The sequence below is a fragment of the Fonsecaea erecta genome (assembly GCF_001651985.1).
Source record: "Fonsecaea erecta strain CBS 125763 chromosome Unknown Scaff6, whole genome shotgun sequence".
NCBI lineage: Eukaryota > Fungi > Ascomycota > Eurotiomycetes > Chaetothyriales > Herpotrichiellaceae > Fonsecaea > Fonsecaea erecta.
Genome location: NW_017387249.1, coordinates 186,810 through 199,202, shown reverse-complemented (window position 1 = coordinate 199,202; position 12,393 = coordinate 186,810). Strand labels below are relative to the sequence as shown.

General features: G+C 54.5%; 4 protein-coding genes across 4 annotated transcripts; 3 read left to right on the top strand and 1 right to left on the bottom strand.

The window, feature by feature from the left end:
- Window positions 1–623: 623 nt before the first annotated feature.
- Window positions 624–1,472, top strand: AYL99_07107 (hypothetical protein; the record flags this gene model as incomplete). The annotated part of the gene is made up of 1 exon (XM_018838616.1): window positions 624–1,472. The coding sequence occupies one exon, from the start codon at window positions 624–626 to the stop codon at window positions 1,470–1,472; it is 849 nt and encodes a 282-aa protein (XP_018691384.1).
- A 638-nt stretch (window positions 1,473–2,110) lies between these two features.
- Window positions 2,111–4,523, top strand: AYL99_07106 (hypothetical protein; the record flags this gene model as incomplete). The annotated part of the gene is made up of 2 exons (XM_018838615.1): window positions 2,111–2,134; window positions 2,316–4,523. The coding sequence occupies 2 exons, from the start codon at window positions 2,111–2,113 to the stop codon at window positions 4,521–4,523; spliced, it is 2,232 nt and encodes a 743-aa protein (XP_018691383.1).
- A 654-nt stretch (window positions 4,524–5,177) lies between these two features.
- Window positions 5,178–7,033, top strand: AYL99_07105 (hypothetical protein; the record flags this gene model as incomplete). The annotated part of the gene is made up of 3 exons (XM_018838614.1): window positions 5,178–6,497; window positions 6,648–6,740; window positions 6,953–7,033. 3 exons carry the CDS (start codon window positions 5,178–5,180, stop codon window positions 7,031–7,033), a joined length of 1,494 nt encoding a protein of 497 aa, XP_018691382.1.
- Window positions 7,034–7,678: 645 nt separating this feature from the next.
- Window positions 7,679–9,007, bottom strand: AYL99_07104 (hypothetical protein; the record flags this gene model as incomplete). Its single annotated transcript, XM_018838613.1, has 1 exon — window positions 7,679–9,007. The coding sequence occupies one exon, from the start codon at window positions 9,005–9,007 to the stop codon at window positions 7,679–7,681; it is 1,329 nt and encodes a 442-aa protein (XP_018691381.1).
- Between the last annotated feature and the right edge of the window lie 3,386 nt (window positions 9,008–12,393).

The window sequence follows — 12,393 nt, the reverse complement described above, 5'->3', positions numbered from 1 at the left end:
ATACCGCACCCAGCAAACCCTCAATTCTCTTACACTCACACACTTTTCGAGTATCAGATATATCACTGTCGTTTCCCCATTGTGCACATTGTGATGTGCGTCACAGAGAAGATTGGATGCTATCACAGACTGCATGAGTCCTACAAGTTCGCCCAGACGACGGAGGCATCTATTAACCTCGTTCGACCACCTACTCTTCAGTTGTTTCTTCTGTTCTGTTCTCTCTTCTAACATCGAAGCCAGCTTTGTCCAAAGCGAAAGCGTGAAAAGCGGGACTAACATCTGTTGACATAAGAACACCTCGTAGGGACGCCAGAGTTCCTCCTTGCATACTGTGGGGAGATATTCTACAGACAGACAAACATCAAAAGCTTTCCTACACGAGGAGAATAGGCACAATCCCGATGGCCTTGGTAAGAGCTAGCCACAACAGCATCGCCAGGACAAGTACTGGACATACCGTCTGTTACAACAGTTGTATGGAGGAGTAATAAATAGTCTGTTTCTGTTGTTACCAACTCTGGCAGCTTGTTCTCTCCACATGTTCCCCCACATTGACTGCTCCGTCCTTCTCGCATAAGAGGCGAATGGCATGGTCATCCCTTGATCTTGCGACATGAGCAATGCCCAAAGGTAGTCAATTCATCGTCCACGCCTCGGGCGAGACAACGCACTACATCGCCGACGACTTTACCGACCCCTGGAATCCAGATCGGCAAACAATTCTGCTTCAAGGCGGCTTTGCTCGCCATGCAGCCTTCTTCTACCACTGGGTTCCTGCTCTCTCGCGGCATTACAACGTGATCCGTCGGGACTTGCGTGGACATGGATACTCCAGTGCTCCGTCCATCTTGAAGAAACCGGACGCGTACACCCTCGACGCCATTCTCGGTGATATCATCGACATGCTCGATCAGCTTGGGATTGAAAAAGTGCATTTCTTCGGCGAGAGTACGAGCGGTATGTTAGGGGAGATTCTCGCGGCAAAGTATCCGGAACGGTTTCATAGTCTCACCATCTGCTCTTCTCCTGCCTACCTCCGAGAGGGAACCCAGGTATTTCTCGCATTTGGGGAAGAAAGCTTCCCCATGGCCTGTCGGAATCTGGGTTCTCAAGGATGGGCGAGTAGGTTGAAATCCTACCCAGGGACCATGGCACATCCGGATCCGGGGTATCATCGTTGGTGGCTGGAACAGATATCCGTCAATTCTGGTGAAGGACTGGCCAGCTACGCGGAGTTCCTCAGCACGCTTGATGCGCGACCGTTCCTCTCTCAGATCCAAATTCCCGTCCTCATCCTGGCGCCTGCAAACAGTGCTGCGACGACGTTGGAGGAGCAGGGAGCAATCCAGCGGCAGATCCGAGGTAGCAAACTCGTTGTCGTTGAAGGAAGAGGACACGAGATATACGTGGACAAAGCTGCCGAGTGTGTTGGAGAGATGCTTGAATTCATTCGAGGGCTTCAGGGATAGCATGGCCTTTTGCCCGGAATACAACATACTGTTTACCTTGTGGGCATTCTCGTTTGTTTGTGAACCAATTCGGCATAATCTTGATAAAGGGTGGGTGACTTTTCAGCATCAAAAGCAACGAATTCATCCACGACATGTGGACAGAAGAGCTGCAGCAGGCTGTACCTGTCTCGCAGGGTGATCTGTCGCAGTGGTCTCCTTACCAACTACGCCCGTAACAGCTGCCAGTCTGGCAGATGAAGCCAAGGAATCGAGGCCCAGCAAAACGACACGAGGTAACAAGAATAATTAATTACCGTTGATTTGATAGTGACATGAACTATATTAATATAGGCGTGACTAGTTCCTGGGGCGGGCAACAACGTCATTCGGCAATCTTGGGATCGAGAGAGTAAATGGAACGCCAACAGCGCCCTTGGGTTGCCCATGTGCTTCTTCACTCCTTTATTAATTGAGGTCTCAACATGATTCTCTTTTCTGCTCTCGGGTATCCATGAATTCATCACTTCTTCCCGTCTTCTTCCCAATTACTCTTTCACGTGTCTCTGCTGCAGGACGATTGTGATCCTGCCAGCAGCCTGCCGAGTTGCCGCTCCAACTCGGCTTTACCACGACCTCATCTCTCCCAGCGCAGCCAGATGCCGCCTGCAAACTCGCCCTCTGTAAGTTCTCGTCCGCTGCACCCACTCATATCTACACCGGGAGTTGAGTGTTTGAAGCGAAGACTTGGTCTCGAAGGACTGCTACGGTCAAAGCACTTTGTTGTTGTCTCCCCTCTTCTCGTATTGCGAACCAACTGCGTTCCTTTGGGTATGCACTCTGACTTACTGTGCTCACGAGCAGGACACCCGCCCCTCGACTCCTCCTAATACCTACCTGCGTCAGCTCGAGGAAGCCATTGCCACTCCTGTCCCCGACCTTGCCTCTACCTTGAATCTCAACTCGAGCGATTCAGATTCACAGAACGAGCAAAGGCCAAATCGCCCGCGGACTCAAGCTAGCCAGCTCGAGGGATTTCTAGCAGACCATGACGTGATCGGCACACACGGGGTTGACCATTGGCTCAATGCGCGTCAGGACCATCAGGACTCGGCTACCATGGAGGCTCAGGACGAACGAGTGAACGACCGCTCAAGGCGCATGTCGACTGGTTCCACCGAGGAGAACCCTATGTTCACCAGACGGCAACCGCCTGACTCGACAAACACCCAAGATCCTGACGACAGCGATGCGGACATGGCATCTCTAAGGAGGGCAGCGGCTCGTAGCACCGATACCGATACAAGGACCCTATATCTGCTCTTTGAAGCTGCTCTGCAGCGCGTTAGGTCAAGTCGTCGTGACAGGAGAAACAACGCGGACGGAGGGGCACTCATCCGAGCCTGGAACAACGGAGAAGCTGACGACGAGATAACTGTCACACCGGGGTACGTCACAGGCCATCGAAGAGAGCTTAGCCCAAGACATTTCCAAAACGGCCGACAGCCTAACGGGTCTCGACATGGGCCGCCAGCCATGCTGAGACGATCCGACGCTTTCAGGCGGGTTCGGAGACTGATTCGCTATCTCTCCCAGCTACGACGTACTGGTATCGAAGGTGGCCTCGAGGCAGCGCGGAAACTAGGGCTCGACTCACTGTACGCGTTGGATGACTCTAATGCGCCCAGCGACCTTCCCATGCACATTAACAGTCTTCCTGTCCCGCAGTACAGTTCTTGGTTGCAAGCTGGAATGGCCTGGCATGGGCTGCAGTCTACGGAACGCGAACCACTCCGCGGACTCCGCCACGAAGCTTTTGAGGGCGATCCCATGGCAACGACAAATCCACGGCGCGAAATAGAACGCCAGCTGCTCCAGCGAATCAGGGATCGACGAAGGGATGCGCCTCGTGGAGGCATCAACGAGACTGCAGAGTCAGAGGTTAACAGCCAGGCGCTGGTTACCGTGGAGACATACCTCTCCGACTTGGAGAGGCAACAGGGCATTGGTCAAGACAGCGCTGGTCGATGGTCCTTTTCGTTACCACGTTCGCTCCGATTGCTATCATCTAACACCACCCAGACTCCTTCTCAGTATGCCGAGCCTGACCACTGGCCTGTCAAGGTGATGATCCATTCGGTGGACTGGGAAGCCATGACCCTGACTGGCATAATGTCCGCCAGCCAGATGCCGGAAAAGCTCCCGTCCCTGCATCAATCCGATGCACCACCGCTTGTCCCGGCTACCGGCACAACAACAGCAGCAACAACCAGCATGTCCAGTTTCTTCGTGGGAGAGATTATCGACTTCCGACGACAGCCTTTGGAGACGGAGCAACCAGGTCGAGACTACGAAGTGGGTGGCCTCAGCGTGGACGCGCGGTACTGGCAACGACTGGGACCTTTCAGAAAAGAAATTGAGCGAGTTCGACATTTACGGGGGAAGAAAAGAAGCGAGTACCAGCAGAGCAGCGCCCTTTGGGAGGCGTTTCGAAAAGCGGCTGGCGGCGGGGAAGGCGAAAATAAGGATACGCAAAGTCCCTCGAACGCGACCTCCCCTTCGACGGGCAACACGAAGGCTTTCGAGACTCCCGAGGACAAAGAAGCCGACGACGACGAGGTTATGGCTCGCTGCTTGGGTAGTGCCAAGTGGATCGAAGAAAAGTTGGGCAAAGAGTGGATTCTCATGCGCTGGAAGGAACGATGTTTTGTGACACCTCCCGGAAGCTCTACCAATTCAAGGCCGATGAATGCCAATGCGACGAGGACCATCTTCACCACGACTGCCTCAAGGACCGGACGAACCACCGGGCGTGGACCTGGTGGTGGCCACAGCAATGCATCCACCTCATGGGGACTGACGATTGCGGGCTATTACTACATCGCCCTGAACCGTCTGACCGGGGAAATCGACGGTCTGTACTATGACCCGGGATCGCAGCCCTTCCAGACGATCAAGATGGTACCAGAGGGCACCCGGGTGGCACGAGCCCAGGCTTGTGGCTGTGGAGAGCAGGATTGTCGAGAGCCGGTCGGGGTCAAGAAATGGTTTCCGGCCGTTGAGGTTCGGTGAATTTTCAAGGAGTTCGTTATGGTTTACGACGCCACAAATGACATGGGCAAGCTGGAGCGTCGGCTTGGGCTTAAGTTTCCAAAAGGGGCGCCGTATGCACGTTCAGGCTATATGAAATTGAATTCCTCTACCGGGTATGTCCTCGTCCTCGTCCTCGTCCTCGTCCTCGTCCTCGTCCTCTCCGGATAGAAGGAGTGAAAGCCCACAATGCTGAGGTAAACCCGTAAAAGGTTCAAGCGACTAGCCTAGTGAGCCAGTACCGTAGCTATGACGTGCTTGATGCCCGAGCGTCGGATCGAGTCTAGTGACATTGTTATTGCTTTTTTCGTTCATTATCAACTAGAACTAAATCAAACTAAAGTAATTCGTATTCATACTCGGTAGTTTTATTGGTTGGATGCTGGTCGGTCAAGCTTTGGGAGCTGATGATGTCTTCCGTGTCTCTCTCTCTATCTCTCTCTCCACTTTTCTCTGAATCCTCCACGGTTGTGAAGCAGTAGTGTAATTAGTTAAATAGCAGTGAAGCGATCAAGAGTAACGAGGTATGTGTACCACAGCCCACAGCATCACGTCGACTACCTACCTACTCACTCTTATGTACTGATCAGCTAACCAGTCGAGCACGTCACCCCTTCACCCCTTCACCCCTTCACCATGGCGCCCACCGGCCTCCTCAACTCCTTCCTGGCCGCCATCCAAGCCTCCCTCTCCGTCTTGCTGGTCATCTTCTACGGCGGTGTGGCGGCCCATCTCAAGCTGCTCAACTCGGCCAACACCAAGGCCATCTCCAAGATCTGCGTGCGTATGTTCCTGCCCGCCCTGTTGGTGGTCAAGATTGGCTCCGAGCTGCACGCCGGGTCGGCCCAGCGCTACCTCATCGTCTTCGTCTGGGCCATCGTCTGCCACCTCATCTCCTTCGTCATCGGCATCGTCGCCCACCTGTGGCTGGGCATGCCCGATTGGACCACCGTGGCGCTCATGTTCAACAACACCACTTCTTACCCGCTGCTCCTGATCGAGGCCCTGGACGAGACCGGCATCCTGCGGGCGCTGGTCGTCACCGACGAGACCACCGACGCCGCCGTCGAGCGCGCCAAGAGCTACTTCCTGGTCTTTGCGACCGTCAGCAGCTGTCTGACCTTTGCCGTTGGCCCCCGCTTGATCGACACCGAGCACGCGCCCGAGGACGAAGAGGAGTCGAAGGGTGACGACGGCGACCCTCCGTCTGAGCGAGATGATGAGCGCTTTGACGCCGTCGACCGGGCCTACTATCGCGATCATCCCGACGACGCCGAGCAGCCTGGCGAGGAGACCGGCCTGCTCCAGAGTCCCGGAACGTACACCTTCCCGCACCGCCCGTCGACCATCTCCTTCGCCAATATCGCCGGCTACGCCGAAAACTCGTTCTTTCCGTCGACGCGCCGCTCGTCCGTCAGCGGGCGGCCGTCCCAGCCGTCCCGCCAACCGTCCCGGCGAGCCTCGGTGTCAATGCCCCTGCACCGCCGGGCGTCCATCGTGCCCAAGAAGCACTGGTACAAGCTGGGCCCGCGTGCCAAGTGGTGGCTGCTATTCGTGTCGGACTTCTTTAACGCGCCGCTGCTGGGCGCCATCGTGGGCGCCATCATCGGGCTGATCCCGGCGCTGCACCGCGCCTTCTTCAACGACACGTACGAGGGCGGCATCTTCACGGCCTGGCTGACCGCCTCGCTGAAGAACATCGGCGGCCTGTTCGTGCCGCTGCCCGTGGTCGTCGCCGGCGTGAGCCTCTACACCGCCATGAAAGAGGCCCGGCAGGCGTCCGCCGGAGAGGGAGGACAGAAGCCCCCGCCCATGCCGTGGCTGACCGTGGCCTTCATCATGGTCGTCCGCTTCGTGTTGTGGCCCGCCGCGTCCATCTACTTCATCTTCGTGGTCGCGTCCAAGTCGACCCTGCTGGGCCCGGACCCGATGCTGTGGTTTGCCATGATGCTGATGGTGAGTTTGGAATCTAATAAGTCCCTGCTTGACAGAACTCTTCTTTTCTTTTTCTCGCTTTTTTCTTTCCTTTCCCTAATTTGATAACCGAGTTCCTTGAAATAAAACAATTAAACCGAAATGTGCTGACTGCTCTCCTTATATATATAGCCCACCGGGCCCCCCGCGATGAAGTTGATCACGCTCGTCCAGGTCAGCGACGCCGAGGACGAAGACGAGCGCACCATCGCAAAGCTGTTGACGGTAAGTGCATGCATTGATTGAGAACCCACCACCCTCCCACTACAAGCCAGCACGGGACGTGTGTTTTCATGGTTCTAGAAGGCTACCTTCCTCTCTTCCCTTTTTTTTCTTAATTCCTCAGAGTAGGGGATGGAATGGCTTCCGGCAAAAATTCAAACCGTCGAAAAAGAAAAAGAAAAAGAAATACGGCTGACGGTCCTACTGTGCGATAGATTTCCTACCTCATCTCCCCGGTCCTGAGCTTTACCGTCGTCGGAGGCTTGAGGGCCGCGCAGGCCGCGATTCCGTCGTGATATATTTTGTGTGTGTGTGTGTGTGTGTGTGAGAGAGAGAGAGAGAGAGAGAGAGAGAGACAGAGACAGAGGTCAGGTCTACATAACAAACAGACATGAGCATATGTGCGAGAGTGTGACACCAGAGCAAGGCTGGGAAGGAAAAACACTCCCTACGATGCGAACGAGGACAGAACTACAACAATGATCTGTGCCATTTTCTCTGACAGAATCCATTATTTCCAGCCTGGCTTCGGCTCTCCCGACTTTCCGGCGCCGGTGTATGTGTATATGTATCTATGTATCTATGTATCTATCTGGATGACAAAGGGATGGGCGCGTGTGGGCACGGATGGATATCTATCGCATGAATAAATGAATCAATGAATGAATGCCCCAATGGGGCTTGGAAAGTTTTTGACTCATCTGTTTCATTCAGAGCCCTCCATCTATCTAGACGAAAATGTCATCTATATTGTTCAAGATTGGACTGCAGCATCTCGCGGTGGACGTGGTGGACTATATATATATATATCTCACGTTCGTTTGTCTGTCGACCAACCAACCAACTGGACAACAAACAAACGCTGTCATACACACACGTGTACATATCCTAGCCTAGGCCTGCGGCGTTCGTTGACGTGGAAAAGCCATTCATTTCCCTTTTCACACCCCCTTGCGCGATATAATATGATCCAGCGCCCGGGTGAAATAGGGCAAGAAGCGCTCCGGGTCCTCGCTGAAGGGGAAATGGCCCAGCCCCTTCATCTCCTCGAACACGGCTCCGGGGATTTTGTCGGCCGTGTGCCGGCTCGTCTCGGGCGAGCAGCTGTAGTCGTACTCCCCCGTCAGCATGTACACGGGGCACGCGGCGGTGTCGATTTGGCCCATGCGGTCGCGGCCGTCCCAGCCCTCGAAGTAGAACTTCAGGTCGCCCGGGAAGATCTGCGAGGCCTGCGCCGAGTACAGCCACCAGTTCAGCCGTTTGTAAATGGCAGGCGACGTCGGCGAGATCATGCCGCACACCCGCTCGGCGTTGAGGATCGCCTCGTCCCCTTGCAACGAGTAGATGGCCGATGCCTGCTGTGCGGGCAGGTAGTCGCACGCTTCGCAGGGGATCACGCCCCGGACGTCCATCTCCTTGGCCCGCAGCGCGACCGCCAGACACACCTGGCCGCCCATACTGGCGCCGGTGACGATGACGCGTTTGAGCTTGAGTTTCACGATCATCTGGTGGATGGTCGAAATGTAGAAGTCCTCGCTGTTCGCGTATGACTGGGGGTATTGGTGCGTGCCGGGAAACGAGCGGCCATGACCCGGCAGGTCGAAGGCGTACATGGTACATCTGCTTTGGAGGGCTTTGTTGAGCATGAGGGAGTGATATTGCCGCGAGTCGGCCCCAGCGGTGTGGAGGAAGAGGACGTCTTGTTCGCCCTGGCCTGAGGTTTCGTAGAAGATCTTGCACTTCCCCACCGGTGCGAGAGTCAGCCAGGTGTAGTGGCCCACGATGGAGTCGTCGTCACGCTCATCATCCGAAGTATACTCTGCCACCGTCGACGCAGCCGGGGGAGGGTGTAGTGCGTCACGGACCCGGTCTAACACGATCCTCCATAGCCGAGCATACTTGGTGAAGGCTTCCTTGTCGCCCGTTACTTCAACCCCAGAACTCTGGCCCAGCAGCCGGAGCATTCCCCAGTATGATTGAAAGGGCCGCTTGGGCACGGCTTTGAAAACTTCTTGCCAGTGTTCTGATTGCGCATTGAGCTCGAACTGAGACGTCAAGTCAGCGGCTGAACCATCTTGGACTGTCACCGTTGCCTGCTTGATGCTGAAGAGAAGCGTCTCGCCGGAGTTTGTTGCACTGACTCCAAAGCAAACATTGTCGACTTTGGCTGCAGATGCCTTGAATTCAGGGTCTCCATTGATCTCTGCCTCGATGTTGCCCAGTTTGGTCCTGTTGATGGAAGAGAAAAACTCTCCAGCTGCTGCTGCCATGTTCGCAACACTGCGGTACTTGGCTCTCCGGCTGAATCTCGCTGCCAACGCTCGTTCAAGAACAATATAACATCGTCAAGATCGTCAAGAGCACAGGCTCTTCTAAATCAATGTCGTATGCCAGTAGGATTCGACATCCCCGCACGAAGTCAATCGACCCGAGGTTCACAGCCGGGAGGAATGTTGATCAGGATTCCCCCATTTATATGTGCTCTTAGAGCTCAAAGGCCGGCAGTTCAATTGGCACTCCTGTCGCCTTCCCATGCGAGGGTGAACAAGGCATCGGCTTCTCCCCTTGTCTCTCCGGTTTTGGGCGCCAGGGTAATTGATATCGCGAATCAGGGGTCGGGAATTTGTCCCGTAACCTCCCCTTCTCCAACGACCATTATCAACGTGTCGCGAAAGAGAAGTTGCGGCGGTTTACATCCCCAAGACCTTAAGCACTTTTGCAACATAGCGGAGATTTGGCCATCGAGCACTGGCGTAAAGGGATTTGCCGCTCTATCCTTGATTGGCCAGCCTGCTTTTCTTCCGCCGGGTGGAAGAATACACAGCTTCTGTGGCTAAGTTATACGAGCATCAACGTCTTCGCTTACCTTTGATTCATGTACCTCCGCTTGTAACTTTGATGACAGACGGACTGGAAGATAATCTATCTGGACCTCCTCGAGGGGCTTCGACTTGATCCACGATGGCTCTTGTATAAAAATTTAGTTGACAAGATTCATATAGTAAGAGGATATACAAGATGGTCCGCGGGAAGAACTCCTTTTTTTTGGGACCCCCAGGGCGATGTCTCCAATGGAAGAGAGGAAGGGCTTCCTGAGATTGCGTAAGCTGAGCGAAACGCTCGAGGAAAGCATGGTTGTATGACCACCCAATTCCTGTGTTGCTGATCGCCAACGGTGAGAAGAGTGATCTCATTCTGATTCTTTGTTTCCTCACACAGGTAAGTCGCAGCGGGGGGTACTTCACCTCTGGGTGTCTGTATGCGTCTCCCTGTTCGCTTTCCTACCGGAAGCAACTCGCACGGGTTACCTGGGAAGGTTCCCATAACGATCTGAAGAGGCCAATATGGGCAATGCACTGAATCTGGTGGGTCTGCACGTTGGCCCAGCGGAATGAGCGACCAACCGCTCTGTGGGAAGATCATTCCGTGGTTTCCTCGCCCACTGTACAAGGATTCGCCACGGCATCCTGACTTTCTAAGTGCGTGCAAGACACTACTGCAAACCGATGCATTGGGCTGTCCGGAGTCCACTGAAAGAATACGAGGAGCGTCTCGGACTCTGAAACCAGTCAGATCATAGTGTTGCCATGGAGCCTCTCGCAGTCACTATCATCAATGACAAAATTGAGTACATCATCGCCCACATACAAAGAAGCCGGGTTTGGGAAGGGATTTCCTGAGCCGGAGACAAATGTTGGTTCATGGAACCGTCCTTCGTCCAAAAGTCAAGGCCTGATTTGAAAAACTGCCGATGAAGTAATGATTTGCGTCAGGATTCGTTCCCTTCACAACGAAGATGGCACAGGAGGACTCTCAGTTGGCCAATAGCAAAGGCGCATGACGGGTATTTTCAGCAGGGTCGGCAGCAACCCAGATGGGGTGCTAGAGGTATCCTGCGTCATGGTGGTAAACTCTGTCCTAGAACCTTAGGCGGATGAGGTCAGGTCAGTGCTGCAGGTCACCTACTCGCAGCCAAATGCTTGGTACAAGCTGGGCAGTAGCTCTTCGGGAAGTGAAGCAATTTCGCCTTGGTTTAGAATAGGCGAAAACTCGAGAACGCCGCCATCCAAGCAATGTGATAAGGCTGCCATGAGCGTTGACATCTTTGTGAAATCGAAGCCCACAATCATCAAGCAAGAATAAGTGGCTTGGGGATGAGTTCCGCATCCTGCATGTCTCTGACTGATTCGCCAGATAGCATCAAGTATCAGGATTGACCCATGTTCGCAATGAGAAATTGATTGCCAAGCTCCGCGCGGAGCCAGCAGCAGCGGAAGAGGCGGCGGAGGTGCCGAGGTGCTCAACCTACTCATGCGCGTAGGCAGGCGGCTCTCTGTCGACCAACTGTTGGGTTAGTCCATGAAGCAAGCTTCATACCATGGGCTTGAGGTCACCGCACATGATGACTATAAACGGTGTTCCAGGCGGTGAGTTCCCGGACATACATTTCGGACTGTCTATTCTTCTTCAAGCTTCGTAAAGACATAAGCGACCCAGCATTCTCCTCTCTCAAGAGCGTATCGGTGCTAATCCCCGGGCAGCATCGTAGAGTCACACGTTTAGCGCATGGAGAAAGCTCTGTGTTGTGTGCCCAGTGCTTGTTTATTCGTGTGACCATTTCGCCAACCTCTTGAGTTACTCGCCTAGAAAAGTCCGCATCAAGGGCACCCTCGTAATGGGTGGGATGCCGTTTCAGGTGGCTGGTGTCCAGTTTCCCCATTCGCGACGAGCATCTTCACGGGATGCGCCCGAAGTTGGTGATCTTGATGCCCTGCGTAGCGTAACGGTAGCCGCAATTAAGCCCAGCAGGAGACCAGGTCATCCTGGCCAGAAATACCACTAGCAAACCAGAAGGACACGGAGATCTGGAGATGAGGCTCTGAGCACGAGCAGCACCCACGCGGACTGGAAAGAGAACACACCCAAGCAAATAACGGTCGACTACGGCCGCTCGAGGGTTGATTCGACAGGACTTCGTTAGTCGGACAAAGGCACTGCAAGATCGGAGGTCGTGTGGGCAATGTCATTGCTCTGGAGAAAGATTGCTGGTAGACGACCACCGTGGTGGTGGATGGGGAATTTTGACGACCAAATTTCAACGAGTGGGCTGATGATTTGCCGTAACGCGGACTCTTCATCTCCGGGGCGGGCACTAGACACCCACTAGAAGCGCCCCAGGGCCAAGGTTTACGCCAGACGCAGGAACCGATGCGCTTAAGACCACCCCGGCCGGTGCTAATCACCCAGCCAGACCCCCGCTAGGCGAGGCTAATAGGCATCCCAGCCCAGTGAGCGGCTGGGAGCTGGCCTGCGGTGCCTGGATATGTCTTCCAGGCCCCAATTAAGGTCTCCACTACGGACTTTGGGGCGTCGACCCTACGGAGCAATTCCTCGACCCTTTTGAGACTTGCATGACTTTTTGGCTGCCACACTGCGCTCCAGCTCACCAGCTCCCCCCTGCCCTCGCCTTTCTCCCTTGCTTCACCACCGTTCCATCATCGCACTCTCTCTTTCTCCTCAGTTCAGTCGATCACTCGCTCGCTCATTGTTTCTGCAGTCTTTCCATAATATCGTCGTGTTGTTTGTCTGTCCTCACACTCGCTCACACACATCGACAGCCCCTATCGCATCGCCATTGACCATAGCCATAATTCTT